Source organism: Acomys minous, assembly GCF_964271855.1.
Source record: "Acomys minous genome assembly, chromosome: 7".
NCBI classification, from domain to species: Eukaryota; Metazoa; Chordata; class Mammalia; order Rodentia; family Muridae; genus Acomys; species Acomys minous.
Genome location: NC_140488.1, coordinates 116,116,449 through 116,142,709, shown reverse-complemented (window position 1 = coordinate 116,142,709; position 26,261 = coordinate 116,116,449). Strand labels below are relative to the sequence as shown.

Sequence of the window (26,261 nt, the reverse complement as noted above, 5' to 3'; positions counted from 1 at the left end):
CATATGCCATACTGTTGCCCTTGCTGTTGGAACGATAAGCAGCATTTCATCATATTGACACAACACAGTTTAATTTACTGTTCTTGAATGCTATTATTGCTTTTTTTTTTATCACTTATCAAAAGTATATTTTGACTGGGGTGCGGTGGTGCACACCTGTAATCCCAGCACTTGGGAGGCAGAGGCAGGTGGGTCTCTGTGGGTTCAAGGCCAGCCTGGTCTACAAAGGGAGCCCAGGACAGCAGGGCTACACAGAGAAACCCTGTCTTGGAGTGTGTGCGTGTGTGTGTGTGTGTGTGTGTGTGTGTGTGTGTGTGTGTGTGTGTGTGTGTATTGAAGAACATGTTGTGCAAAGACTTTGAATCATATTATGTCCTTGAGACAAATTTCCTTTTCAAGGCTATCACATGCTGACTATTTTCTCTGGTCCGAGCTCATTTCATACACATTGGTGATAGTTCATCTTTGGCACCTGAGACCTTCTTTTTCTTTGTTTTGTTGTTTGTTTGCTTGCTTGCTTGCTTGCTTGTTGTTTTTTCAAGACAGGGTTTCTCTATGTAGCCTTGGCTGTCCTAGACTCGCTTTGTAGACCAAGCTGGCCTCGAACTCACAGTGATACACCTGCCTCTGCCTCCTGAATGCTGGGATTTCAGGCGTGTGCCACCACATCTGGCTTAACCTGAGACATTCTTCTTCCCGTTTCCTAGGTGAGGAATCTAAGATGTGTGTTTAAAGCTTATACAGCTAATAGGTTTTAGAACTAGAACTTGAACACAGAGATGACAACCTTCAGCACTGCTTACTCTCTGTGACTTCATTATGTACTAGTGAAACTACTAGCTCACAAGGACGTGAGCATTTTGACACTAGAGGGCTGTGTGTGTGTGTGTGTGTGTGTGTGTGTGTGTGTGTGTGTGTGTCCACATGTGTGTGCATACCACATCCTGTTTGGAAGTCAGAGGACAACTTGTAGGTGTTGATTCTCTCCTCTTATCATTTGGATTCCAGGCATCAAGCTGAGCAAATGTTAAACCATCTTTCTACCCCCTGCATACTAAACATTTGAAAGTATGCTCGTACTTCATGGTGCCACAATGTTTGCCTCTAAGTTTATGTACATTATTACAAAACAAAACCGAGAGTCTTAAATATAGCATTCAAGGGACTCACTGTTTCCAACTTGATTTTCCAGTCTTCTTCGGTGACTCCATGTCTGTATCTTCCAGGACAGAGATGACCTTTAAATCTATTCCTTATCTTTGTTCAATTCTGGCCCTTCATCATGAAATGGAATGACATTAGACATCCATGTACTCAGAACCTACTCAGTCTGCAAGGGCAGGCACATATCACAACTTCTATGAAGCCTGTCCACATTTCCCTATTGCTCTACTTTCCAGAGCACCTGATTTACACCTCCTGTAGCATTTCTCACATTCTGTCCCATAGCAAACTCTATGGCAGACATGTTACTCTGGTTCACAAGAGTACCGATTTGTTAAGAGGTAGGGACCCTCTTTTATTTATCTTTATTACACCAACTTTATACAAGACAATTTATATAAGTTTTGACAAGGTTTTGTTGAATGAATGACTAGCTATACCCTCAGAGGAAGCTTTTACAACTTTCTTAAAACATGTGCAGTATTGGAGTGTCCTATTTGGGTTTAAGGAAGAGTTTTCCAATTATTTCTGATTGTATCTGAAATGCAATGGCTGGAGTTAGGCCTAGAGACAATCACAGTGGCTTTTGACTGCAACACTTCCTTTGTGGCAGGTGGGCGAGGTGGGCAGTGAGAACTTAGCTGAGACTGTTCCTGACTCTGTGACTTCTCTCTCCATTGCTTCTGGCACTACTATCTCACATCTATGAGGCTGCTTGCTTTTTTATGCCCATAGCCCCTCTTTCCACCATGGAAAAAAAAAAGACATGGTAGATAGTACCCATGAAGTTACCCAGGGTGCTCAGGACATGGGATACTAACAAGAGAGAACATAGGGTTAAGATAAAAAAAAAATGAAAAGAAGATACAATGGCTAGGGCTACAGCTCAAAAATAGAGCACTTGCTTAGCGGTGCAAGGCCCTGACAGCCATCCCCAGAATCAAAAGGAAAAGTCCCATAATTCTACCTCTCTATTTGAACCTTACCTGATACATGTGGTACAATCTCACCAGAAGGGCTCAAGGAAAGGGTGGAGAAAAAGCCTACCTGCCCCTCCCCTAGGCCAACAAGAGTGCCTTCTGGCAATTAGAAGTCTCAGAGTCTCCTGGAGCAAAGTTGTCAGACATGCTTAGCATCTTTTTTATATTATTATTGTTATTATTATGAAAAGAAGAAGAAAAGAGAAAAGCAGTAGCCCATAGAAAGAAATGGCCCAGTGGGCAATTATGATCCTCCTTAGCATACTTGAATCAAAATGACAGATGATTAAACAATGTGTTTTACTCTGCATCAATTGCCTTGCCTACCCCAGCAGTCAGCTGATGTGCCTGCCACAGTGATGATTTCATCTGGCATAGTCAAAATCTTTGAGCAACCCGCAAATGCTTCATTGGGAAAGCCCCAAGGCCTTTGGGATAGAGAAAAGTACAGAACAGAACTGGAGGTGGCAAGAAAAGAAAGAAGAGTCTCCAGTAGGAGAGAGAGGAAAGCCAGTTAAGACTTCCATCAGCCAGGTAGTGCAAGATGTTGGCAACTGTGTGAGTACTACCAGGTGAGATTTTGGACATCAATGGTTTGTCAACAAGAGACACAAAAACACAAAGAGGAAGGAGCCTGACTAGGGCTATGACTACATAGACATCAAGCATGACAGTGTAGGAGCTAAGATAGTCCTCTACTTCAACATGACAAGGCAAACCTGCTAAGCAAATCTGCTAAGTTTGATGGTAGTGCTGGTGCTGCTGGTGTTGCTAGTGCTGGTGCTGGTGGTGGTAGTGGTGGTGGTGATGATGGTGTGGTGGTGGTGGTGGTATTTTTAAACAAGACCTCAATCTGAAGTCCAGGCTGGCCTAGAACTTGGGCTTCCTACTTCAGCCTCTACCACCCACCCACCCACCCACCCCCAGCCATGCTGAGATTAGAGGAGTGTGACACTTACATTCAGCTTTCTGTTTGTATCTTAATCATGGTTAAGGTTAGGGTTAGCTTAGTTACAAAGATCAAAAAGTACACTCAGACCATTTAAAGTCAAAAAAAGGTGTTAACATTATCTTCGGGCTCAATTGTGAATTAGACAGGATTTAGAATCCTAAGAGACATACCTCTGGTAATGACTGTGAGGTTGTGTCCAGAAAAGTTCAATGGAGGAGGGAAGAAGATCTACCCTGAATTGGCAGCACCATCCCATGGACTGAAGCCCTGAGCTAAGTAAATAGAAAAAAAAAGAAGAAAGTGAGCTAAGTCCCTCTCTGCTTTGTGGCTGCAGGTGCCTCATGCTCCTGCTGCCATGCCTTCAGTGCCTTCAAGCTCTGAGGAGAAATAAACCCTTCCTTTAGTTGCCTCTGTCAGGCAATGAGAAAAGTTACTAATGCAATTAATGTGTTAGAAATGCGTCCACCTCTGCCTCCAGAGAACTAGGAAGTTGTAAGACATTTCCCTCAGTCTGATTGTGTCTGTTTTAAGGGCCATTTATTTCTCATATATGTTTGTTTCTGGAAGTCCATGTCATGACCTGTGGAGTCAACTTGACCCTTACATGTTACTTGTGCTCCCTATTCCTCCAACATCACTGGAGTTTACAGTTCCTACACCAGCTACCAGCTGCCTAACTCAGCCTCTCAGGGTTTGAGGTTTGGAGCAGATATGCCAAGTAAGTGGACTGTGTCATAACAGTCTGTGAACAAGGATTTACTTCTCAAGATCTCATAGCTGTCCACACACTGCTAAGTTACAGAAGTCTGAAGATCCAAGGCACCAAGTGCTTAAAGAGAGATGCTGAGCACATAGCCTAAGACCAGAGAGCAAGAGAAAAAAAAAGAAAATGAGTGCTGCAAGGGCCAAGAAGCTTCCAGAAAGAAGTGTGGCCTGAAGAAGAAAAAATGAGGTGGAGAAAAAGGTTGTGGCTCTTCTGCAGGCCAACACAAAAAGGATGGAAAATAGGATGTGATTATGGGAAGTTGACCTGTTATCACTGTGTGTGGAGTTGCAAGGGCTGTGACGGCCAGCCTGGGGCTGGGAGCAGGTAGCTATACCTCATTGCTTGGAAGTGTTTCTCAGCCACCAACATGCATCAGGAATCTTGGAGGGCTTCTTACCAAATACGTTGCGGGAGTCTATCCCCGGGGATGCTTGTTCAGGTCTGAGCAGGTTCTGGGAAATAGTACATTGAAAGAAAGGTAGCTTGAGAACAGTGGGCTCTCTCCATAAGAAGGCCTAACTGTGGTATGCACATTGCACAGGTAAGGACTCAGAGAGGCTTCCTGGAAAAAGTAGGTCAGGCTGTACCCACATAGAGGGTGGCTCTCATAAACCAAAGGAAAAAGTGGGGAGACGAAAGTAGATCCTATTAGTGTGGCATGTACCATAGGTCACCGATTACCTGGGAGGGGTATTTCTGAAGAAACAAAGGCACATGAGATCCAGTTCCTGCATTTGACATCTGAATTGCCTCACAGTACTAGAGAGAGATGGGCCAACAAGGAGACTGAAGATTCAATACAAAGAGGAAATGTGGCCTGGCACTCAGGCAAGCCTAGGTTAGAATCCTGGCCCCATCACCGTATACAAAATTCTGAATGTGCCTTTCAACTCCGTGGTGAACAAATCCCCATTGTGAGCTACCACCTAGTCTGTTTCCCTGAAATTGTAAAAATTAGCACAGCAACATATTCCCAGTACAGAACCGTCATTCAATAATATTAGCTACTGCTTTTATTCTCATAACGTCAATGGACATAATAGCTATTAACGTTCTACACAGTTGACCCTTTCAACACACTCATGAACAGACAACATACTTACAGGGTAACTATCTGTTCAGGCTTGTCTGAAGTGGCCTCAGTGCATGGCTACCATACTGATTTCTTTGTTCAAATAAATCACCTTTTTGAGTTGGATGAGAGGAAGGTACTTAAAGGAGAGGATAGTAAAATACATAATGTGGAAGAGGAAGGGAAGGATCCTGGGGTAGGAAAGATATGAAAGAAAAAAGAGGAGGGGAATAAAAGAAAGGTTGAAGTTGGGGAGAAACTAAACCAAAACTCAGGATGTATGGAAAAGCCACAAAGAAACCTACTACCTTATAAGATAACTATGGTGATTTGAATGAGAAACATAGAGGCGCATTTATTTGAACACTTGGTCTCCATTGGTGGCATTGTTTGGAGGGGCTATGGGATCTTTCAGAGGTGGAGCCCTGCTAGAGGAAGCTTGTCACTAGGAGTGGACTTTGAGGGTCTCTAGCCTGGCTGCACTTCCTGCTGGCTATCTCTGTTGTCTGTGTGCAGTTGAGGATGTGATCTCTTAGCTTTCTGCTCTGCTTTCCATGCATCATTTCCCACCATTATGGACATATGTCCCTCGGGAACTTTAAGCCAAAATAAAGTCTTTCTTCTATAATAAAGTGTGTGTGTGTGTGTGTGTGTGTGTGTGTGTGTGTGTGTGTGTGTGTGTGATAGTATATTAGTTACTTTTATATTACTGTGATAAAACACTATGACCCAGGCAATTTATAAAAGAAAGCATTTAACTGGGCTTAGAGCTTCAGAGGGTTGGAGTTCTTGGTGATGCAGTAAAGTCATGGCAACAGAAACAGCTGAGAGCTCACATCTCAAACAGCAATCAGGAAGCAGACTTCACACTGAGAATGGCATGAGCCTTTTGAAACCCCAAGCCTACACCCAGTGAAATACTTCCTCCAATAAGGCCACATAATCTTTCCCAAGCAGTTCCACCAACTTGGGACTAAGTATTTAAGCGTATGAGTATATGGGGTCCCATTCTCACTGAAACTACCACACAGCTTAACATGGATCCCAGAAGCCCATGGTCTTTCTTTTCTTTTCTTTTCTTTTTTTTTTTTTCTTTTTTGGTTTTTGGTTTTTGAAGACAGAATTTCTCTGTGTGTCCCTGGATGTCCTAGAATTTGCTCTGTAGACCAGGCTTACCTCAAACTCAGGGATCCACCTCCCTCTGCTTTCCAGGTGCTAGAGTTAAAGGCATGTGCCACTATGCCCCAGCTCCAGAAACCATAGTTTTTCAAACCAAAATACCAGTAGCTGGTGTAGGATACCTCCTTATGAGTTGTTATCCAGCTAGCCAATCCCTAGAACATCCCAAAACAATAGAAGCTATGCCATTGCTCTTGGTTACCCACTAGAACTAGACAATAAGACCCAATTGCTGAAGACACCATACATTCTGGATACACAACACAGAGAAACCGAGCTGAAACTACTGACAAAGAAGATTCTTCCTTGTTGGCTAATATTCCTAGTACTGGAAGACGCTGTGTAGGCTGTTGTGTAATAAAAGTCATCAATAATCACACATGTCTGTGAACCTTGAATGCTAAAATGCTGCACTGCCTGTCAGTGCAACAATGGCATAAATGCTCTGGGCGTAACCACCCATTTCTTGATCAGATCTAAGGCCCATTTTATAGGAAACAGACGCCTGGTGCTGTACACTTGGCCAAAAGTCTATGGCTTGGTTCTACGGTGTTATCTACTACTGATGTTTTGTAAGTGGACACATAGTTAAATTGCCTTCTAAATATTTATGTTTATACTCACGGACTAGTACAGCTCTCAGTTCTGGTCAGAGAAGCCTCTTTTGGCAACGGGTGGTGTTCAAAGCAGAGACCCATAATTGGTCAAAGTCCTGAGAATAAGTAACTGCTTAATGCTTGGATTAAAAAAAAGAGAGAGAGACACCATCCCTTTGAAATTCAGGAAACATTGAGGAAGAGGGAGTGGAAGGACTGTGAGCACTAAAGGGGAGGAATTTAGTGGAGCACTGTCTTCTGGGTATGCCACAGTCATGCAATCATGAACACATAGCAGCTGTGACTTACTGTATGGGCAGTAGAAAGAAAGGAGGAACACAAGGGTAGAAAGAAAACTAATTGGAGAGAAAGGGTCAACAGAAGTAGAAAAGGGATGAGAAAGGGTAGAAGAGAGGAGGTAAATGTGATCACAATGCATTTTGTAAACAAGTATGACACTGTTACTTTTTTTTAATTAATCAGATTTTTAAAATCACCTCTTTCACTGTCAAAAACAAAAGCATCCTGGTTCAGAAGATATGATACATGACTCCCTTTAATAATTATCGCTCAGAACTTCTCCCAAGACCACACGCAGTTCTTAAGTAACAGATCTGGGATTCAAGCCCCCAGCAGCTTGGCTGTAAACGCTGTGCTTGTAACTCTTTCATCATACTCTATTCTGGAAAGGCAAGCTTGAGGTAAATGTTGTCTACCCATCCAAGAAGAAATCCCTCCTCAGGTCATTGGAGTGCAAGGTTCAATCACAGGAAATAAGCAGTCAGCTTGGAGAGATAAGACAGAAATGCATTAGAAGGCTCTGGTAGAAGCAGGAGAAAAGAAAAGATAAAGCCACCATGCAACTCCACACACTCAAGTGGATCTTCATTACTCCTCTCCTGGGAACTCTCCCCAGCGACCAAAATGGAACAAAAGCTCAACCCCTCTCTCTGCTCCTCAGGGAACACTCCGTCAGGGTTCAACTTAGATTCTCTGCAAAGCACCAAGAATCTAAACAAATAGGAACCTTGCCTGAGGAAAAGATGTCATCAGAAGTGAGAGGACCTGTTTATGTAGAAACCAGGTCTTTGAGAAACTCAACTTGTGATGCAAGGAATGCCTTCCATGTTATTTACCCCATGCCACCAAGTTATTCAGGTATTTGAATACAACTTTAATGTCTACTCAACTGTCCTGGGTATACGATCCACTAGACAAACTCCAATTTGACACTAGTCCTGGCCTCATTTCCTCCTCTGCATCTATCCTTTGCAGTTGACGTTTTACCAGTGACTGAGTTTCAGGGAATCTGTGTTAATCAGCCTAGACAACAGAGTGCAGTTTCCTAAGGGGAAAAAGACCTATCATAAACCTGCCCTAACTTACGGATTTCAAAGCAAAATTGAAATGATTTAGGAACCGTTTACTTACAGCTTCCTTTCCTTCCTCTACTACATGTAACAGTGAGCTAAGAAGATGAGCTATGCCTGACTTGTAACAAGGGTGTTATTGGCTTTCTAAATGTTTGAAATCATCCACATGGTTACTTCAAAACCATCGCTATGCTAGCAGATACTTAGAGATAGAAATTGACACATCAAAACACTTCCTGTTGTGTTGGCACTTCAGAGGAAAAAAAAAATAAACCAAAAGGACTATATTAACAGAACAAAATTATAGTAGGCATAAAATTGTCAGTTGTTTTTCTTAATAAAGCAAAACAGGTGGGGCAGTGGTGGCACAAGCCTTTAATCCCAGCACTAGAGAGGCAGAGGCAGATGGATCACTATGAGTTCGATGCCAACCTGGTCTACAAAGCGAGTTCCAGGACAGTCAAAGCTACACAGAGAAATCCTGTCTCGAAAAACAAAAAACAAAAAAACAAAAAGAAGCAAAACAGGACTTTCCTGTTTTGAAAAAAGGAATGTTTAACTATCTATAACAATTGAAGCAATTATTAAATTGTCATTGCCTTAATGATAGGCCATTGATTAGCTGTGATGCATGATTAACCTCAGCTGTGTTTTACAAGCATACCTAACAGCCAAATCATATAAAAGGTGTTCAAGTGTATAACAGAAGTAGGTTTATTAGAATTAAAATTGTCTCTTCTCCTAGCAGCTAAGAGACCTGGAGAACAGCTAGGTCACACGGAGTGAAACTTCATTTGTTGGGCATTTCTTTTAACATTCTAAACCCAGTTGTTGGAGATGACTTGCTGAGAAAAACCACCTTCCAATCTTAAGGGTAAAAAGCCACACCTCTGGTCTTAGATTTTCTTTCTCTGAATAACTGATGTTCTTTCGTACAATTATATTTCTATCAGAGCAAATATTCAGATGTGTTCAGCAGTGATAAATCTTTGCCTTCGGGGCAATATTTGCTTTGGGAAATGTCAAAAGTCACTCAGGACACCTTGAGTGATTAATACATAAATTAGCTTAAAGATACAATGGTTTTCTGGAACTCAGGGTGCTGGAAAGAATTTTTGAAGGTTCATTCCTGTGAGGTGAGAGAAAAGCGACCACTATCCTCCTGAAGGCAAACTTTAGAGGCAGTAGGTTCAATACTCACTCTTCTAACCCATTGCCTTTCCTTTGGTGCCTCAGAAAAGCCACATTTCCCTGGGTTGGCAAAACTGCTTGGCTTCCCTGAGACAATGAACAAAGAGTCAGTGATCCCACTCTCTAGAAAAGGAATTTGTGGTGATGCTATCTTAGCCTGGTTTCTATTGCTATACATGAACAACACAGCCCAATTTTTAAAGAATAGCTATTTGTTTCACTAATGGTTTTTGAGGCTGGGAAGTCCAAGAATTTGAGAGTAGCATCTGGTGTGGACTTTCATGCTGTATCATAAGCTGGCAGAGGCATCACATGATGAAACAGAGCAAGCATGCTACCTTAGGTCACGCTTCCTCTTCATAAAAAGCCACTAATGCTATTATTGGGACTATATTCTTTATCCAATCCCAATTACCACTCAAAGATCCCATTTCCAAATACCGGAGGCTTATGACTTCGAGAATTAAAGTTCCAATCATGAAATCTGAGTGACAAAATTGAATCATAGCACCATTCCTGACTCAGAATTTACAATGGCAGCTTACAGGCCTGAGCTTTGGAATGCAGCAATTATGACTTTTTTTTTTTTTTTTTTTTTTTTTGCTCTAAACTTTTTTCACAAATTTCCAGTCACTTTGCTTCATAGTATCTCTTAACTTCTTCATAGCTCTATTATATACCGTCTCTCTCAGATGGATCTCTAAATCTAAATCCTCAGGGTAAATCTGAATAATGAGCTAACTTTACCAACTGTCCCATTAGGAAGAGTCCTTACACTGGCATTCTGTATCCATCAATGACAGCTTTATCCTACTTTTCTAAGGAGGCAGCTGTGGAAAAGGAGCTTCCGCTCAAAGCTCATGGACAGCAGTATGGCTGGTACTGTTAGTTCTCTGTTGAAGCTATCTTTGGTAGAGGTACGCTTCAAACATTCAAAGAAGCAGAGCCGGCCTCCATGCCCCCAGTGCCCCCATTCCTGTGTAGCCTACTATGCCTTCTCCTGGCCCAAGCTGCAGGAGTGTTCTATCCCCTGTGTCCCACCCAGGAGTTTCCATCCTCTTGCTCAACACCCTCTTCAACCACCCATGGATTTCTCCTTCACCGCTCAACTGGGCTCCCATTCCAGTGTCTGTGTCACTCACAAGAATCCAGAAACTCCTCTCTATCCTGGGTTTCTCTCATGTGTCTGCAGGGCCTGCCCAGTCCCTTCCTGCGGTGCCCATCACAAAGACTCTTGGACCGTGTGGTTCGACGCTATGCTGAAGTGGCTGACGCTGGCAGCATCTTCATGGACCACTTCACCGACCGTGACAAGCTACGTCTCCTCTACACACTGGCTGTCAATGCACACCCCATCATTCTTCAGGTACTCAGTGACTCCTACAAGCCCCCCACCCCCGGGTTTTGTTACTACCTTGGACTCTCAGAGGCCCCCCGCCCAGGTTGATTTTTCTCCCCTTCTTGCTGCATGTCTTGGGCCTACAACTCTGTACTAGTACATTACAACACCAGGTAAACATTTGACAGCCTTGGCAGCTACTGAGGAAAGAGGCGTGGGCTGATAACAGGGGACAGTAGCCAACATTACAAGTTGAGGCCGCCAAGAATGGCTTTGTGAAGGAAGATGAATTTAATCTCTGCCACTAAGGTAAGTAGGATTTGAGCACGTTCAGGAGCTGGTGAAACAACCACCTAGTTGATGCACCCTCAAGCTATGTTTGGAAAGGAGAAAAAACTGGAAGTGACATCATTTAAGAGTGGTCAAATAAATAAGGATGTATTGGGGCCTGGGGACACACTTAGTCAAAAAGACAGAGACACTTACTGTGTTAAGAGACAGCCATAGAACCTGTGGAGCTAAATCCCCCTGACCAAGGGTCAGCACATGTGAGTCACATAATGAATAGAAACAATACCAGAGGTTGAAGGGGAAGACAAGGTGGCACACGCCTTTAATCCCAGCACTTGGGAGGCAGAGGCAGGCAGATCTCTGTGAGTTTGAGGCCAACCTGGTCTACAAAGGGAGTCCAGGACAACCAAGGCTACACAGAGAAACCCTGTCTTGAAAAACCAAGGAAGAAGAACAAGAACAAGAACAAGAACAAGAACAAGAAGAACAAGAACAAGAAGAACAAGAAGAACAAGAACAAGAAGAACAAGAAAAAGAAGAAGAAGAAAAACAAGAACAAGAAGAAGAACAAGAACAAGAAGAACAAGAACAAGAACAAGAACAAGAACAAGAACAAGAACAAGAACAAGAACAAGAAAGAACAAGAACAAGAAGACTTAAATGTAGAGGAATGGGTGGGAGAGGAGGAAAAGCAAGGGAGAATAGTAGAAGGGAGGGAGAGAGGAGAGGAAAAGAGAAGGGAAATCGGGGCATAGTGGTACAGGCTGTATAATGAGACCATCTTTTAAAATATCATAATATAAAGATACAGGTAGAGAAGAAAGGAGCCACAGCAAGGACAGTTTGCAAATATTAGCCAGAAGCTAACGGCTGACTCCACAATGAAGACTGCTGGTTATTGGGTTCTTGCTGCACACCAGGTGTTGTGCTGAAGTTTGCCTATCGCTGTCAGTTACTGCTCACTGAAATCCCCCCAAGAATGTTGTTATTATCCACACTGGGGCTCAGAAAGAGACAGTGTCAGCCATGAAGCCTAATCTCAAAGGTGTCTGACATCAGATACATCAGAAGCTATACTCTGCCTGCTAAAACCTGCTCAGTATCTTTGGCACTAAATGTACTAATGGCAGAGAAGGAGCTGCCATTTGTCCTGCATGCTCAGGGGTCTTCTTGGAGGTCTTTTACCCATAATTCTAACTTTTGTTGGTATCTTGGTTATCCTAAGTACTAGCTTTTGAGTGACGTGGCATGGGACCATGGGGCTGAAACACTCCACTCAACCCTGGGCTTTACCCAGAAAGAGTGTAGTATGGGACACAGGAGTGGCTTTGCACATTCAGACAAGGTCAGTAGGTTCAGGATGTCCCTCTGAAAGATAGTATGTAAGGTGCCCCAGTTAGGTGAAATTCAAAGAGCAAAGAGCATTAGTTCTTTATAGCATGACTTATAGAGGGTAGAAAGTACCAGAAAATTGTCAAAAAGGAGAGACAGACAGACAGAGAGAGAGAGTCTGCTTTGAAGCCTACTTCTTGTTTTGTTTTCTGTCCTGCTGGGGATGGGACCCAGGGCCTTGTGTGTGCCAGATAAGCAGTCTGCTACTAAGGTGCATCACCCAAATGTGTTTTGTTTCCTTAAGAAGGTAAACAAAGAGTAGAGTGGTATTTACAATTTTTGTTATCAGTTCCAGTTACAGCTTCATTAAAAAATGATCAACAGTTGAAATCTAACATAGACATGGAATGTTCCACGTGGCCCTATGCTGAAATGAAGAGCTACAGGAAAATCAGTCCCCTCCAGAACAAACACCCTCATAGATTGTCCAATTGCAAATGGTCAGCTCTGTTCACGTATACATATGAGTAACACTAAATGAACTCAGTAGCTTGTATATACATGTGTGAAGATATGCATATATAAATGTGTGTGTGTGTGTGTGTGTGTGTGTGTGTGTGTGTGTGTGTAGCAATAATAAAGAATAGCTAATGAATTTAGGAAAAAGAAAGGGGACACAGGAAGAGCTAGAGGAAGAAGGAATGGATACGAGTGATGGAGATGCAGTGCTCGCTTATGAAGTCCTAAAAAAAAAATATTTAAAAAGTGGTCAAGAAAAATCGAGCTAGACTTCCCTCCCCACTTTCCATCTCCCAAATTCACAAGCTGAGAGCTCTTACAAGGAGACAGGCAAGGCTACAATGCCCCGGATCAATGTTACTCTATCTGGAAGCTTCCCTCCAGCTGAGATGAATCTCTGCATGTGTAGCTACCAAAGCCAATCGGATTTTCTCAGCCGAGCAGTGGGGACAGCAAAGGGACAGCCACCTGCATTGTCCTTGTCCTATTCCAGAACTAGATACTTGCACTGTTCTATTTATTCATGAGCTCTGTTGAACAAGCTAGCCTCAACTCTCCTGCATCAGCCTCCTGAATAGCTGGAACTGTAGCCACACATGATACCCTGCTTGCAATAGCTGTTATTATTGCTGTTGTTGTTGTTGTTGTTGTTATTGTTGTTGTTGTTGTTAGTCTTGCAGTTATTCTGAAGTTAATCTTTAATGATTTTTTTCCATGGCTTCCAAGCAATGACATCTTGGAAATTGCAGACTAGTCATATTTTTTAAATGACACAACTTAAAAGAAACATATACCCTGAATCCTGGATACCACTGAAAAATCACTGAAGGTTGGTTAGCGTTCTCACATTCCACTTAGAGGAACTTGTGAAATCTGATCCACAGCACAGACGACAGCAGCCTCCTTCCTGAATCCTTCCATCAGCAATGCACTACAAAAGTGGGGGAAGGGCAGGGGCCTCACCACACACTCCAAAAGGTATAAAAAGATGGAGAAATGTTTTGCCAGCATGTTTTGAGATCCAGGCTGGCAGTAAGACTTATTTGTGTGGGCTGTGGACGAGAGGTAGAAAGCAAGCTGCCTCTGTGAAATTTCTCTCTGTGTCTAATGCCTGCTTCTTCTGGCTTGGCAGATCTTCCCCGGGGCGGAGGGCTGGCCGATGCCCAAGTACCTTGGCTCCTGTGGTAGATTCCTGATCAGTACCAGCACCAGACCGCTGGAAGAATTTTATGATGCACCTCCAGAGCAAGCTGCTGACCTTGCCTACCAACTCCTCGGGGTTCTGGAGTCCCTGAGGAGCAATGATCTGAATTATTTCTTCTACTTCACCCATGTTGATGCAGGCATGTTTGGCATCTTTGACAATGGGCATCTGTTCATCCGGGATGCCAGTGCGCTCGGCATCATCGACAAGCAGGAAGGTACTCAGCATGGGCTTGGCAGAGCAGCTGTCAAGGGGGATGTCAGGGTGACCAGAACTAAGGACGGGTGACCTGGGGTAACATTCCTGGGCCTTTGGCCTCTGTGTGTCACGAGCAATCCAAGTTTGGGGAATGTTTTGGTCATAGAACAATGTATCCTCACCCCCACTTGAGTTTCTTTTCATCTTCATTTCCAAAGGAAAAGAGAACTTGGCCTTGCCTGTGACAAACATTGTCCATGTGGTACGAAGCCCAATGAGCCCTCCCACGGTGCTTCTGTATTTCACTCACACAAAATCACAGGCCCCTCTCCACTTCAAGTTTTTCTCCTTGGATGTTCTTAGCCTTGAGCTAAGACATAATTGCTGGCCTAATGCACTAGTAAACTTTGCAATCAGTGTTGACATACTCAGTCTATAAAGTTTGAAAGTGACAAAAACAAAGAGCCGAATAAGATGTGTGAGAAAGCCATGTTTCTCAATGTTTGCCAAGGCTCAGTCAGTGCTTTCAAGTCCATTAAGCCCCAGGTTATCAAAGTGACCAAATTTGCTGAAGACAATAACAGGACGAAAGAGTTTTTCCCCCATTTGTGGCACTTCTTTAAAAAACAAACAAACAAACAAACAAACTCTGCAAAGATAGAGAAAACAACCCATTTTTCTCATTTCCTGATTTGCCTTTATTAATAGGAATCAAATTAGAAGAAAGGTTGATTCCAGAATATTGAGGCTATGCAAATGTCATCCCCATTGCAACCTGCTGAATGCATATTCTGGATGACATGCCACCCCACCCCACCCCAACTTTCAATTCTAAATGTGCAATGAAACCAATCCCAATACCATCCTCACTTCCTTAACTCAGGAAGAAGAAGAAGAAGTAACAATGTGCTTATGATTTCTACAATTATAGCCCAGCTCCTTGGGCACAATGGGTTTTCCATGCTAGGGCCTTAGCCTAATTGTAGGAGAGTGTTACTCAATGCTGTTCTCTGAAGGGACCATAATGTTCCCGGGCTCTAAATCTTCTGGTGATAAGGAAATGGTTGGAGACTAAGCCATTTCGCTCAGCAATTCTAATTGGCAATGCCTCACCCTGCCCTTCCCCCACCCCCCCCACCACCCAACCCCGGACACATATACACAAGAATAGGTTGTACAGTATCTGATATTTTCCATTTCTCTTCTAGGCAACCAAGCAGCTGCCAGGACTGGAGAGAATGAAGACATTTTTAGCTGCCTGGTTTCTGGCTGCCAGGTCCAGATGTCCTCCTGTGACACTGTCCCTGAGAAGCAAAGCCTGGTGCTGGTGTGTCAGCAGGTGCTGCCTCAACTTCTCCAGGCAAAGTTCCCCTCCCCTGTGCAAGAAGAGATAGACTCTGCTCTCAGCCTGTGTAGCAAGGATGCCAGCACAGACGTGGAAGTTCTTGGGGCAACCAGTCGGCTGAAGGACATCTTGAGATCCCTGAGAACCTGTGACCCTAGATTTGCCTACCGCTACCCAGATTGCAAGTATAATGACAGGTTTTGAGTGGCTGGGGCCTGACTAGCCCTAAGGGACAATCCACAAGCTCTTCCATATCCCTGGTTGAGTTGCTGCCAAACTGTAAGAAGCAACTCCATTTTAAGTATTTGAGTACATTCATTTCCTAAGAAACATTCAAAATTAGTGAGAAAAACCCTGACACTGCATGATTGACAGACACCACAGCAGAGTCAGGAGGTGAGCACAGGAAGACCCAAGTGTGAACACGCGATGTCGGTAAGCTTCCATTTTCTCTGTATGCTACCAGACTCTCACAAGTTAAAGAAAACAGAGACGTGAGGGTCCCAGAAATACAGTTGCAACCCACAAAGCATGCTTCAGAAGCATACACAGGTAGGGCAACTGAGCTAGTCCCATGTGTTGGGAGACTGCTGTAGGCAGAAGGCGGGGTGAAGACAGGGACTTTGGGCCACTGGAACTTAAGCTCCTCATTGCTCCTCTCTTGCATCTGTGTGACAAAGAGACTATAAACCAAAGGGTCATACTCACTCATGAGCAGCTACTGAACCAACCATCTGGGTACAGGAGATTCCTTGTGCATGTGCAGAAGTCACCACAGGAAGTGGGAAAGAGCCAAGGGTAAGAAGACAGGGAGAAGAATTAGGGCCGATGTGTTTGTTCAGGTCCTCTAAAAGGCAAGGGTCAACACACAGTTACCTGAGTTTTCTCAGAAGACAAGCCTACTGGAAGGCAAGAAGGAGGGAAAACAGGCAAAGGCTGAAAGGGCAATTCCTGCTGCACTCTGACCCTCAGCAAAAGATAGGCAATGCAAGAAAGACTGTCTGGGTGTCTACAAAACCAAGACAGAGGCATACACCAAAGGATCCCTGTATCTCCCTCCCATGGATAGATCCATTTGACTATCCCTGTGTGTTCAGGGCTAGCTGGAACAGGCCGTGGCGAGTGTGACTGCAGCTTAGTTGCAGAGCCATGTTTCAGAGCACAGCAGCCTGGGTCACTGAGTAGGGTTCCATTACTCATTGTACCTGCAGCCTGGGACCATGGCCTGCTCTTTTCACACCACATGAGGAGGCCTAGAATTCTTATCCAAATATGGCCTTACAAGTCATTATAAAAGCAACATTTTTTTCAAGGTCAACCAATGGAATACAGTTTACTCAACAACCAGTTTGCTATACCTTTAAAATATTTAACTACATGGTCTATGGACCTCTATGCATGGTATTGTCTAGCCTCCTTAACAATCGTAAAGGGCTCTTAGACCTTTGACCTTTGCCTAGCCTCCCTACAAGGCCTAAACTCCTGGAGATTGTTCAATCTACCTCCTTTCTTCTACCTCTAATTCAGAACCTTGGAAGTCAGAACACCTGGCTTAACAAGCCCAGCTGCACACATAGGGAAACGGAGGCCCAGGGAGATGTGATTTGCTGGGATACTGCTGAAACCTTGCCTACCAGTCCACTCCCCTGGTGCCTTCCGCATCAATCTCTGACTCTCATCTTGGAATTTTCTCTTCTAATTTCATTCACACGTAAAGCTGAACCTGAAGGGTCCTGTCTTGTGGTATCCTGGGTCACCTTTCGATTTCGCCTTTTGACTGTTCTAGTCATTGTCCCAGGGCACCCACAACACTGATGATGACAGCCCAAGCTGGTGCCATGCCTGAGAAGCTTTAAAACTGATGTCCTCTGGTGGCTGTGGAGAATGAAGTCTGACCACATCTCATACCTGCATTATCATGATCCCCTTTCCTTACTGACTTGCCTGCAGTGTGTTCTCCCAGCCAGCCTCATGCCAAGAGACCCCAGAGAAGGGGGCTGCAGCCTCAGACTCTCCAGAGATGCACAGGAATATAAGACTGCCCGCAGGGCTCTCCAGTGCACATGCCAAGCAGGACCAGCCTCTCTCAACAGAACCCCTGCTTTCCCACTTAAGACTGTGAGTGACTTTAAATGAGGCCCCGAGGGAGTTGAGAAATGGGACCCTCCTCTTACTCCTCTACCACATATCTATGGGGAAGGCAAGGAGGAGGGGGACAAATGAAGACCTCTCCTCCAGACCAGTGGCCTAGGACTCTGAAGCATGGTCCTTCAAAATCATGATGCTGCTGAGTCCAGAAAGGAAACAGCCCTAGACACCTCCTGAATCAAGACAAAGAGATCTTATGTCCTCCTTGATGGACTTCCAGGAGAGAGCAAAAAAGAAAACTATATGAATACCCCCAGGACAACAGTGGAAGATTTGGTGTTAGTATGAACTAAAGCAAATGTGATGTGTTTGTGCACCTGTGTACACATCCGCAGTGCAGGCCAAAGGAGGACAGATAACCATTAGGCAGGGCCTTCCACTTTGGAGTTGTCTTGAAAAGGCTCCCATTCTAATGACTTTTTTTTTTCAAGATCAGGTTGAGAAGTCCCCTTTCTCATACACTTTGAGGACAAAGCAGACTTCTGTTCCTCATCATGACTGAAGATAACAGACCCCTCCTAGGTGCTATCCTCCCCCACTCCATGCCATCTGTTGTTTCTCTACCACTCCTTATCTGTGACAGACACACAACAGAGGACCCAGGCCTCCCTCCACAAGGGGCATGGCTTTCCCCAGCGAAGGAGGGTAGTTGGCAGGTAGCACTGTCAGCCCTTTGAGCTCTGCCTTGGTCACTCTGTGGCTTCACTCCAGGCCATATCCATCTTAAAGCATAGCCATGCCTAGTCGCTGGGCTTGGTAAGATATGATGCCTCAACCAGTCTGGCTCACTTAGCTACAGCTCTGTTGGGTGACTGTTATTCCAAAACTCTCCATATCAGACCAGCACTCCGCTGGGCCTGAATCATATGCTAACTTCCCCGTGTTCCTCCTTTCCCTCTGAATTCTCTTCACAGACATTGACTAAACCACTTGTGCCAGTGGCCAAAATGGTGGCTCCGGAAAAGTACGTTCACGTCTTAGTCACCAGAAGCTGTGATAGTGACCTCATATGGGAACAGATGTGGTTAAGGCTCCTGGGACTTCCCAGGATTATGTAGGTAGGTCCTAAACAGCAACCCATGTGTCCTCATATGAGGGGGACAGAGGGACTTTTGAGAGAGAAGAACCAGGGCTGGAGAGATGGCTCAGCAGTTAAGAGTACTGACTGCTCTTCCAGAGGTCCTGAGTTCAGTTCCCAGCAACCACATGGTGGCTCACAACCATCTATAATGTAATCTGATGCATACTGTATACATAATAAATAAATCTTAAAAGAGAGAGAGAGAGAGAGAGAGAGAGAGAGAGAGAACCAGTGATGATGTGAAGATAGAGGTCAAGACTGGAATGATGCAACTATAAGCCACTCAAGCAGTCGTTAGAAGCTGGAAGAGGCAAGAACGGATCCTTCTGCCACATCCTCCAGAGGGAATATGGCTCTCATTTCAACCCAGCAGGCCCCAAGATCTGTGAGAGAATATAATTCTATTGGTTCGCCCTACCTCCTCCATGTTTGTTTGTTTCAGCGCCTGCAGGAATCCAATACACACTCTGAAGTCGGCTGAATACCATCTTCCAGAGAGCTCTTACCTGCAACACTCAACCACTGTGAGCAAATGGAAAGTCGTCCTTGAGCTGGGGATGCAGTGCACTGGTACAGCACTTGCCTAGCATGCTCAGGGCTCTGCTTTCAGCCCCCAATACAGCAAAAAGCATGGTCTGGCATGGGGGAGTACAGGATGGATGCCCATTCAAGGCTGAGGACTTCCTTCCTCCAAAGCTCTAGACATCACTGAAAACCCCGCTCAGTTCTATGTTTATGCAGAGGCTTTCTTGACAGGCCAGCCACCAGAGATCACTTTCTGAACCTTGTCCCTGAAATTCTTGTCCACGTGTTTGTGCCCCAGCTGAGTGATCTGTGTCTTGCTTGCCATGCAGCTCAGAGCTTCCTGAAACTGGGGGGGGGGGGGGGGTTGGGTTTCCTATCACAAAGGGAGGGCTGGACACAGAGCAGAGGCTAGGAAATGCTTCTACTGAGAACAGTGACTGCCTTCTTCAGCCTTTCCCTACATTGTTCATATACCATACTGGCTACCAATCAGACAGAGCCACTTCTCAATAGCCAAGAGACAGGTGAGTCAACACTAAAGAGACTTCAAGCAGAATAAAAATATCATCAGCTATTTTCTCCTCCCTGGAATTTGAATGAAAGCATGATTTTGCCAGGTTATGTCAGCCACATGTGTTATATGGTTTGTGGGACCCAAAGAAAAATGGAAACGAGAGATGAGCCTATTCAGAAACAACTAAGAGCTGCAAAATGAGACTGCAAAGCTGAGCTGAGGCCCTCTACTGTGGAGGTTACAGGCTTATCAAGCTAGCCAAGAGGAGGGCCTCCAGATACACGTTCTCCTTACAGCATTGAGTGTTGCTGGCATTTACTGGGAGCTCAGGCCTATGAGATCAGACTTAGGAGGGTGCAACAACAGGCCAGCCCACAAGTCTGACTGCACAGGAGAACTCTGCTTTCAGTGGTTTGTTAAGTGTGCCAGTTGTAGAGTCTCCTGCAGCATCGTGACTTCTGCATGCAGCTGATCCCCTCAGCCTGAACATCTTCTCAGGCATTAAAACAAATGCTTGGTTGGAACTGACCTCTTTGGGGAAAGTTCTGATCTCTGGGAATAGACTGACTGGTCTTGTTACTATGTAATTTTGGCCTGGTTGGACTACCTTTTCCAGGACTCAGTTTCTGTGTGTATAAAATAGGGAGGAATAGTTTTACTCCTGAAGAGCTATTGTCCCCTTTAAATGATGTGGTGTCTCTATTTGAAGACAAACATAGGAAAAGAACAGATGCTTTCTCCATAGAGAGAGAACACAGTGCCATTTTGTTTGTTTGTTTGCTTTGTTTTTTGAGACAGGGTCTCTCTGTGTAGCCTTGGCTGTCCTGGACTTGCTTTGTAGACCAGGCTGGCCTCGAACTCACAGCGATCCACCTGCCTCTACCTCCCGAGTGCTGGGATTAAAGGCGTGCGCCACCACGCCCAGCTCACAGTGCCATTTTGGAGAAAATCCTGATTCCTACCCAGGGAGCCTCCAAAATACCTCTAGTCTGACGGTGGCCATTTTTAGTGTTTCTCCCATCCAGACCCTGGAGTGAGCATGGAAGGCAGCTGGGCAACCTCCATCCCTCTTTCCCTAACCTGGTCCTTCAGTGGGCTCAGAAGAGAATGTTCCAGAGAATGTGGTATAAGGAGCCTTACCAAGTCTACCTGTGCTCATTATGTGAAGAGAAATGAGGACATGTTGGCTCAGTGAGGACCAGCCTCCTAGCTGGTTTAAAGTGATGTGGCTCCCCGACCCACTTTATCCCTGTTATCCACATACATTGGCCCAGGTGAGCTCACAAGAGCACAGGATATTCTTTGATCAGCTTGCAGCTCTTGAAGGAACTTTAAACCGTAGGAAAAGGTTGGCACTCAAACACTGGACAGCAGCATTTGCAGATACAACAGCTCTCCAAGAAAGCAAGCTGTAGGCAATGCTCAGCAAACACATGCTATGCCAGTGACCCATGCATTGGAGCTATTTGAAGAGATAGTAAGGAGACAAGAACACCCCTTTTCTACTCAGGGCTTCAGGCCTGGACTATGACCCTAGTTCCAACATGGCAAGCCCAAAGGAAAATCGGCTCAGGGAGCAGACATGTACCCTTGGGATACTGCCACAGTCACTTGCAAAACTCAGTAAAAGAATATCAAAGTTATTCTTCACAGGAATGATATTCATTGCAATTAAGGAGCAAACACATCATTTGTGATAAATAAACAATCATGCACCATAATTGCCAAATGTTGGAAGCACCATAAAGGTGGCTACACAGGACAGGGGCAGAACGAACTATAGTGTATCCATACAATAGCATGCCCCACCCTGTACAGAGGATGATGAAAGGCTCCAAGAACTCACATGAGGAAAAGCACCATGGGTATTTATAGGAGGCTAATTTTTGTGCAGGGAAGAACAGATGTAAAGCTCCATCTACATGTCTGCTCACTTGAAATATTCTGAACTGGATGTCATGAAGAATTAGCAGTAACTATTTGGTTATATATATTAATCTATTCACAGTTCAGGCTAGGAGAGATAAAGTGTGCCTGGAGCTCCATTAGAAAAATGGCAGCCAAGTTCGAGGCCACCCTGGTCTACAAAGTGAGTCCAGGATGGCCAAGGCTACACAGAGACACCCTGTCTCGAAAAACAAAAAAAAAGAAAAGAAGAAAAATGGCAGCCTTCCTTTGGCTTCTTCATGGTCCCAGTGGGGGTGAGAGATGCTTGGTCACTCTGTCTGCATGCTCATGTTGTTGTTTGTGTTAAGACATGAGTACAGAGTGGCCTTGTTTTGTCTTGATCCATCTTAGACAAAGAGGGCCTTTGTTTGATGTAGGCAATCTGAGAAATCATTTATGTCTAAGGAGAACACAAGAGCTGTACTGTGCTGGCCAAGGCAGCTGTAACAACACGGAGGCTAAGGCTTAACTGATGGCAGCAATCCAACTCCACCTCTCTAGCAGTCGTGTCTCTGTCTCTGTAGGACAACTGGTAGAACTGAAATAAGGTCTTTAGTTCAATAAATAGGGCTATTACCAATATTAAGTTCTGAGTATCAGTAAAGATTTCAGTTAAGTGATGTGTTAACATATGAAGAACATGAATGAACAATGTAAATGGATTCCTCATTCTATTTTGTAGCTTTGTTATAAGTATAAAATTATCCCAAAATAAAAACGGCATTAAAAAAAACAGTCATTAGTGTGTGTGTGTGTGTGTGTGTGTGTGTGTGTGTGTGTGTGTGTGTGTGTGTGTCACAGCTTTCAGGTTGATGTCAATTCTTTCCTCCTACCATGTGGCTCCTTCAGGATCAAACTCAGGCTGTCAGGCTTGGTAGCAGGAATCTTTACCTTTTGAGTCATCTTCCTGGCTCAGAGTGTTTTGTTTTATTTTCAAACCTTAGCTCATGGAGCAGAAATCAATTCAGCACCACATGAAGAGGAGATTGGCTTGTGTGTCAGCCTTGTGCTGTGCAGAACAAAATAGGTATCTCAACATGCCGAAGCATTATCTGCGTGATAAGATGGCCCTAACTATGACATGGAAACTGAACTGGCATCACAAAAGGATGTGGGTCTCCCATAGGATGTATAGTGTAGGGAAGCATTCATTGGATAGAAACGTTACTGCTCCATTTCCATTGGTACCACCATTTCTCTTTGACCCAGTCTGTTTCTGTAAATGTGTCCATCCTGCAACCACAGCTGCTTGTACCACAGTTGAAGGTAGCAGAATCTTAGGGCTTCCCTCTACCCATCCCAGATCCTTTCCTTGTTCCATACACTGTGGTGCCCCCTTGGAGAGCAGTTGCCGAACACAGTTTAACCTACTCCCACCTCCCCACCCTGACATCTCCATGTCCTCAATTAGCCAAATCTATCTGTTTGAATCTTACCTGTGCCTGTAACAACTCTCAGAAAAGACAATCATTCTTTAAGGGAAATTGTGCCAAAAGTTAAGTCAGTCAATGTGAGCTTGTAAAAAAAAAAAACAAATATTTTAATGTGTGTGTGTGTGTGTGTGTGTGTGTGTATGTGTGTGTGTGTGTGTGTGTGTTTTAATGATCCTACCTAGGGTAGGCAAATTTTTAGAAAAACAGTAAAGTTACGGAAATTTTATGAACACATCATCACACTGAAAAGCAATTTGGCAAAGTTCATCAAGAGCCTTAAAGGGGGAGTGGTGGGGAGACGGAAAAAAAGGGCCTAAAAGGGATGGCACACTCTACCCAATAATTCCACTTGTGGGATGCCATCCAAAGGAAGTCTTCAAGAATGCAGAGAGATGTGTCAGCAGACTGGCTGCAAAAAACATGTATTGAACATTTATGACCTCTACAAAATGAAAATAACCTATATTTTTAATATGTATAAACTACAAGACAGGGTAACATGGGAGAGGAGAAAATAGAATCACAATTTTGAAAGCCAAAAAGAAAACAATTTAGAACGAAAAGAACAGGATCCTAAATTGGCAGCAAAGAATTCAAGAACCAGCACAATTTATACCACAAAGCCCTTCCCTCCGAAAGTTCGGGAATGTCAGCAGCAGATCATATCAGAAATAAGGGCCAAGAAGTGGCTGGAGTCTGGATGAGGCTTCCTTTTAAGAAGCAATTGGATCTCTGCCCTATCCACAGTTTTCAGATGCACAGTCAAGGCCCTCAAAGATCAACCAAAAAACCATACACTCCTTCCCTAGCCAATGCAGCCGCAGAGAGGGTCTGAAAGTTTGTGTGCTCAACGACTGTAAACTCTCCGCCCTCTCCCGTACCTCAAGGCCAGAGAATACGGGAGTCATCCCTGCTCCTAGAACCCCACGGAAGAGACTGACACCAGAAGCTCCTCCGGTCCCCCACTCACCAGGTCCCCACCAGAAGAAGGTCATATCCTACAAACCCCTTGTGGGCTTTTCAGACCACTCAGTCATTTTTTTTTTTCCCAGTTCCTTGCTCCTTTTGGTTTCTTTCGGGTTTTGAGTCTCAACGTTAGTTTGAAATTCTCCCAAGCCTTCAGGAAAGCTGATACAGAAGTCCAAATACCTCCCGGTACCCTGAGCTGAATTGCTTGTTGTTCCCTTTCTTCCCGCCTGCTTTATCAACACCGCCCCCACCCCCACCCCTTTCCTCTTCACCTGTCTCCCTGCCTCCCTTCCTGGATGACTCTGATGCCTCACGCTCCGCCTTTTATAGCCCCACTCTTTTCTGAGCTATTTTGAAGGGATTACATTTGTGCCTCTACGTGCTTGAGTCCATATCCTAAAAGCTATGGCTTCTATAAGAGGGCCAGAGTGGTATCGCTGAAACACTCTTAGCTAACTCTAGCACATCGTCAAACTTTGCCAATCTCCCCCAAACTGTCCTTCAACCATTTTTTTTTTCCTGCCTTGGACCCAGTCTTCGACCACATATTGCACATAGCTGTTGTATGTCTCTGGTCTCCTCTAACTTGAAATAATTTCTCCACTTGTGTGTCTGTGTTTCATGACGCTTATGTCTTTAAAGTGGAAAGGCTGTTTGTTTTGCAAAATGTCATTCAACGGGGTTTGTTTAATTTAATTTGTTTTTCTTTTCTTTTTCTTTTTTTTTTTTCTGGGGGGAGGTTGTTTGTGGGATTTTTTGGGGGGGATGGGGGCTTGAGACAGGGTTTCTCTGTATGTAGCCTTGCCAGTCCTGGGCTCACTTTGGAGACCAGGCTGGCCTCGACCTCGAAGAGATCTGCCTCTGCCTCTGCCCCTGCCCCTGCCCCTGCCCCTGCCCCTGCCCTGTGCCTCTGCTGGGATTAAAGGTCTGTGCCACCATCACCCCGCTCAAATTGGGTTTTCACTTGGAAAGAATACCTCAGAAGTGACGCTGCGGTTTCTTCACTACCTCCTCTCAGATGGCATATGACATCAGTTTATGCTATTATTGGTGATGTTCATGTGGTTAAGATGACATCTCCTCTCAAACCTCCACTGTTAAGATATAACTAAAGAGATAATACTTTGAAATTATCAAATATTCTCTATTCCTCAAACTTCTACCCACTAATATGCTTATCTGAATCTGCTGTCACTATAATGGTTGCCAAGTAGTGACTTTCTAATTCTATTATTCCTTTTCCATTGCTTAGTTGCAATCCTAGTATGAAAAGAACTTTTCCCTTCCCCTGCTTTCTATTTATGTATGCATTCTACTTACTATTTTATGTATGCATTTATATATGTATGGACTAGTGGATTCACATTGAAAAGGTTATAGTTCATTTCCATTTGTCTTAATGCTCAGATTTTTCTGAGGTGGTATGGTGTTGTCAGGAACACTAGACACTAGAAGATGCCTTCTAATTTCTGAAGAAAAATTATTTTCAACCTTGAATAGTCAGTTACAGGTCTATTCAAAGCTATCCAAGATATTTCCAGATGTTCAAGGTCTCAGTTTTTCTTTTGAGGTGCCCTTAGGAAACCATCAGAGGATGTGTTCTGCTAAAAGAGCACACTAGGTCATGATAAAGAAGATCCGAGCTATAGGACAGCAGAGAGCTGGCAGACAGATGGGCAAGGATCCAGTCAGGCATGGGCACAGCCAGAAGGCCAGCTCAAATGAATTCAAAAGATACTCCTTCAGCACAGCCAGGGAGTTAGCTTATTTTCAGAGAAAACTTACTCTGGTGATGAATTCACACTTAAATTGAAAGTAAATACAGTTGAAAAATGGCATTAACAACACAATTAACTTCTGAGCAAAACGTTCTGCAAAAAATAAAAAAACGGATATTGTATATCCCATGGCTCAACTTCAAATGGTATTTATGCAGCAATAGTGCTACATGATTCCAGAACATACACCATTTTCAGAAATGCAACACTAACAATTCAACTGAAACTGAAAGAAAGAGAACATGCATGCATTAAAATTATTACCATGCCATTATATTTTAATTACCATACAAAGCAACAGGTCTCATATGGCATTTTCATTCATATTCTGTTTTCGCTGAAAGCACATATTATTCTAAATAGCA

At 44.1% G+C, this 26,261-nt stretch overlaps 1 protein-coding gene across 1 annotated transcript in view; it reads left to right on the top strand.

Annotated features, from left to right (window-relative positions):
* Window positions 1-19,671, top strand: part of DIPK2B (divergent protein kinase domain 2B) — a 45,167-nt gene extending 25,496 nt beyond the window's left edge. Inside the window, exons 3-5 of the mRNA XM_084788872.1 lie at window positions 10,466-10,639; window positions 13,887-14,175; window positions 15,365-19,671. Of these exons, the coding sequence (XP_084644998.1) occupies window positions 10,466-10,639; window positions 13,887-14,175; window positions 15,365-15,705 (804 nt within the window). The 3' untranslated portion in view covers window positions 15,706-19,671. The remainder of the gene's footprint in view (window positions 1-10,465; window positions 10,640-13,886; window positions 14,176-15,364) is intronic.
* The last annotated feature ends 6,590 nt before the right edge of the window (window positions 19,672-26,261 follow it).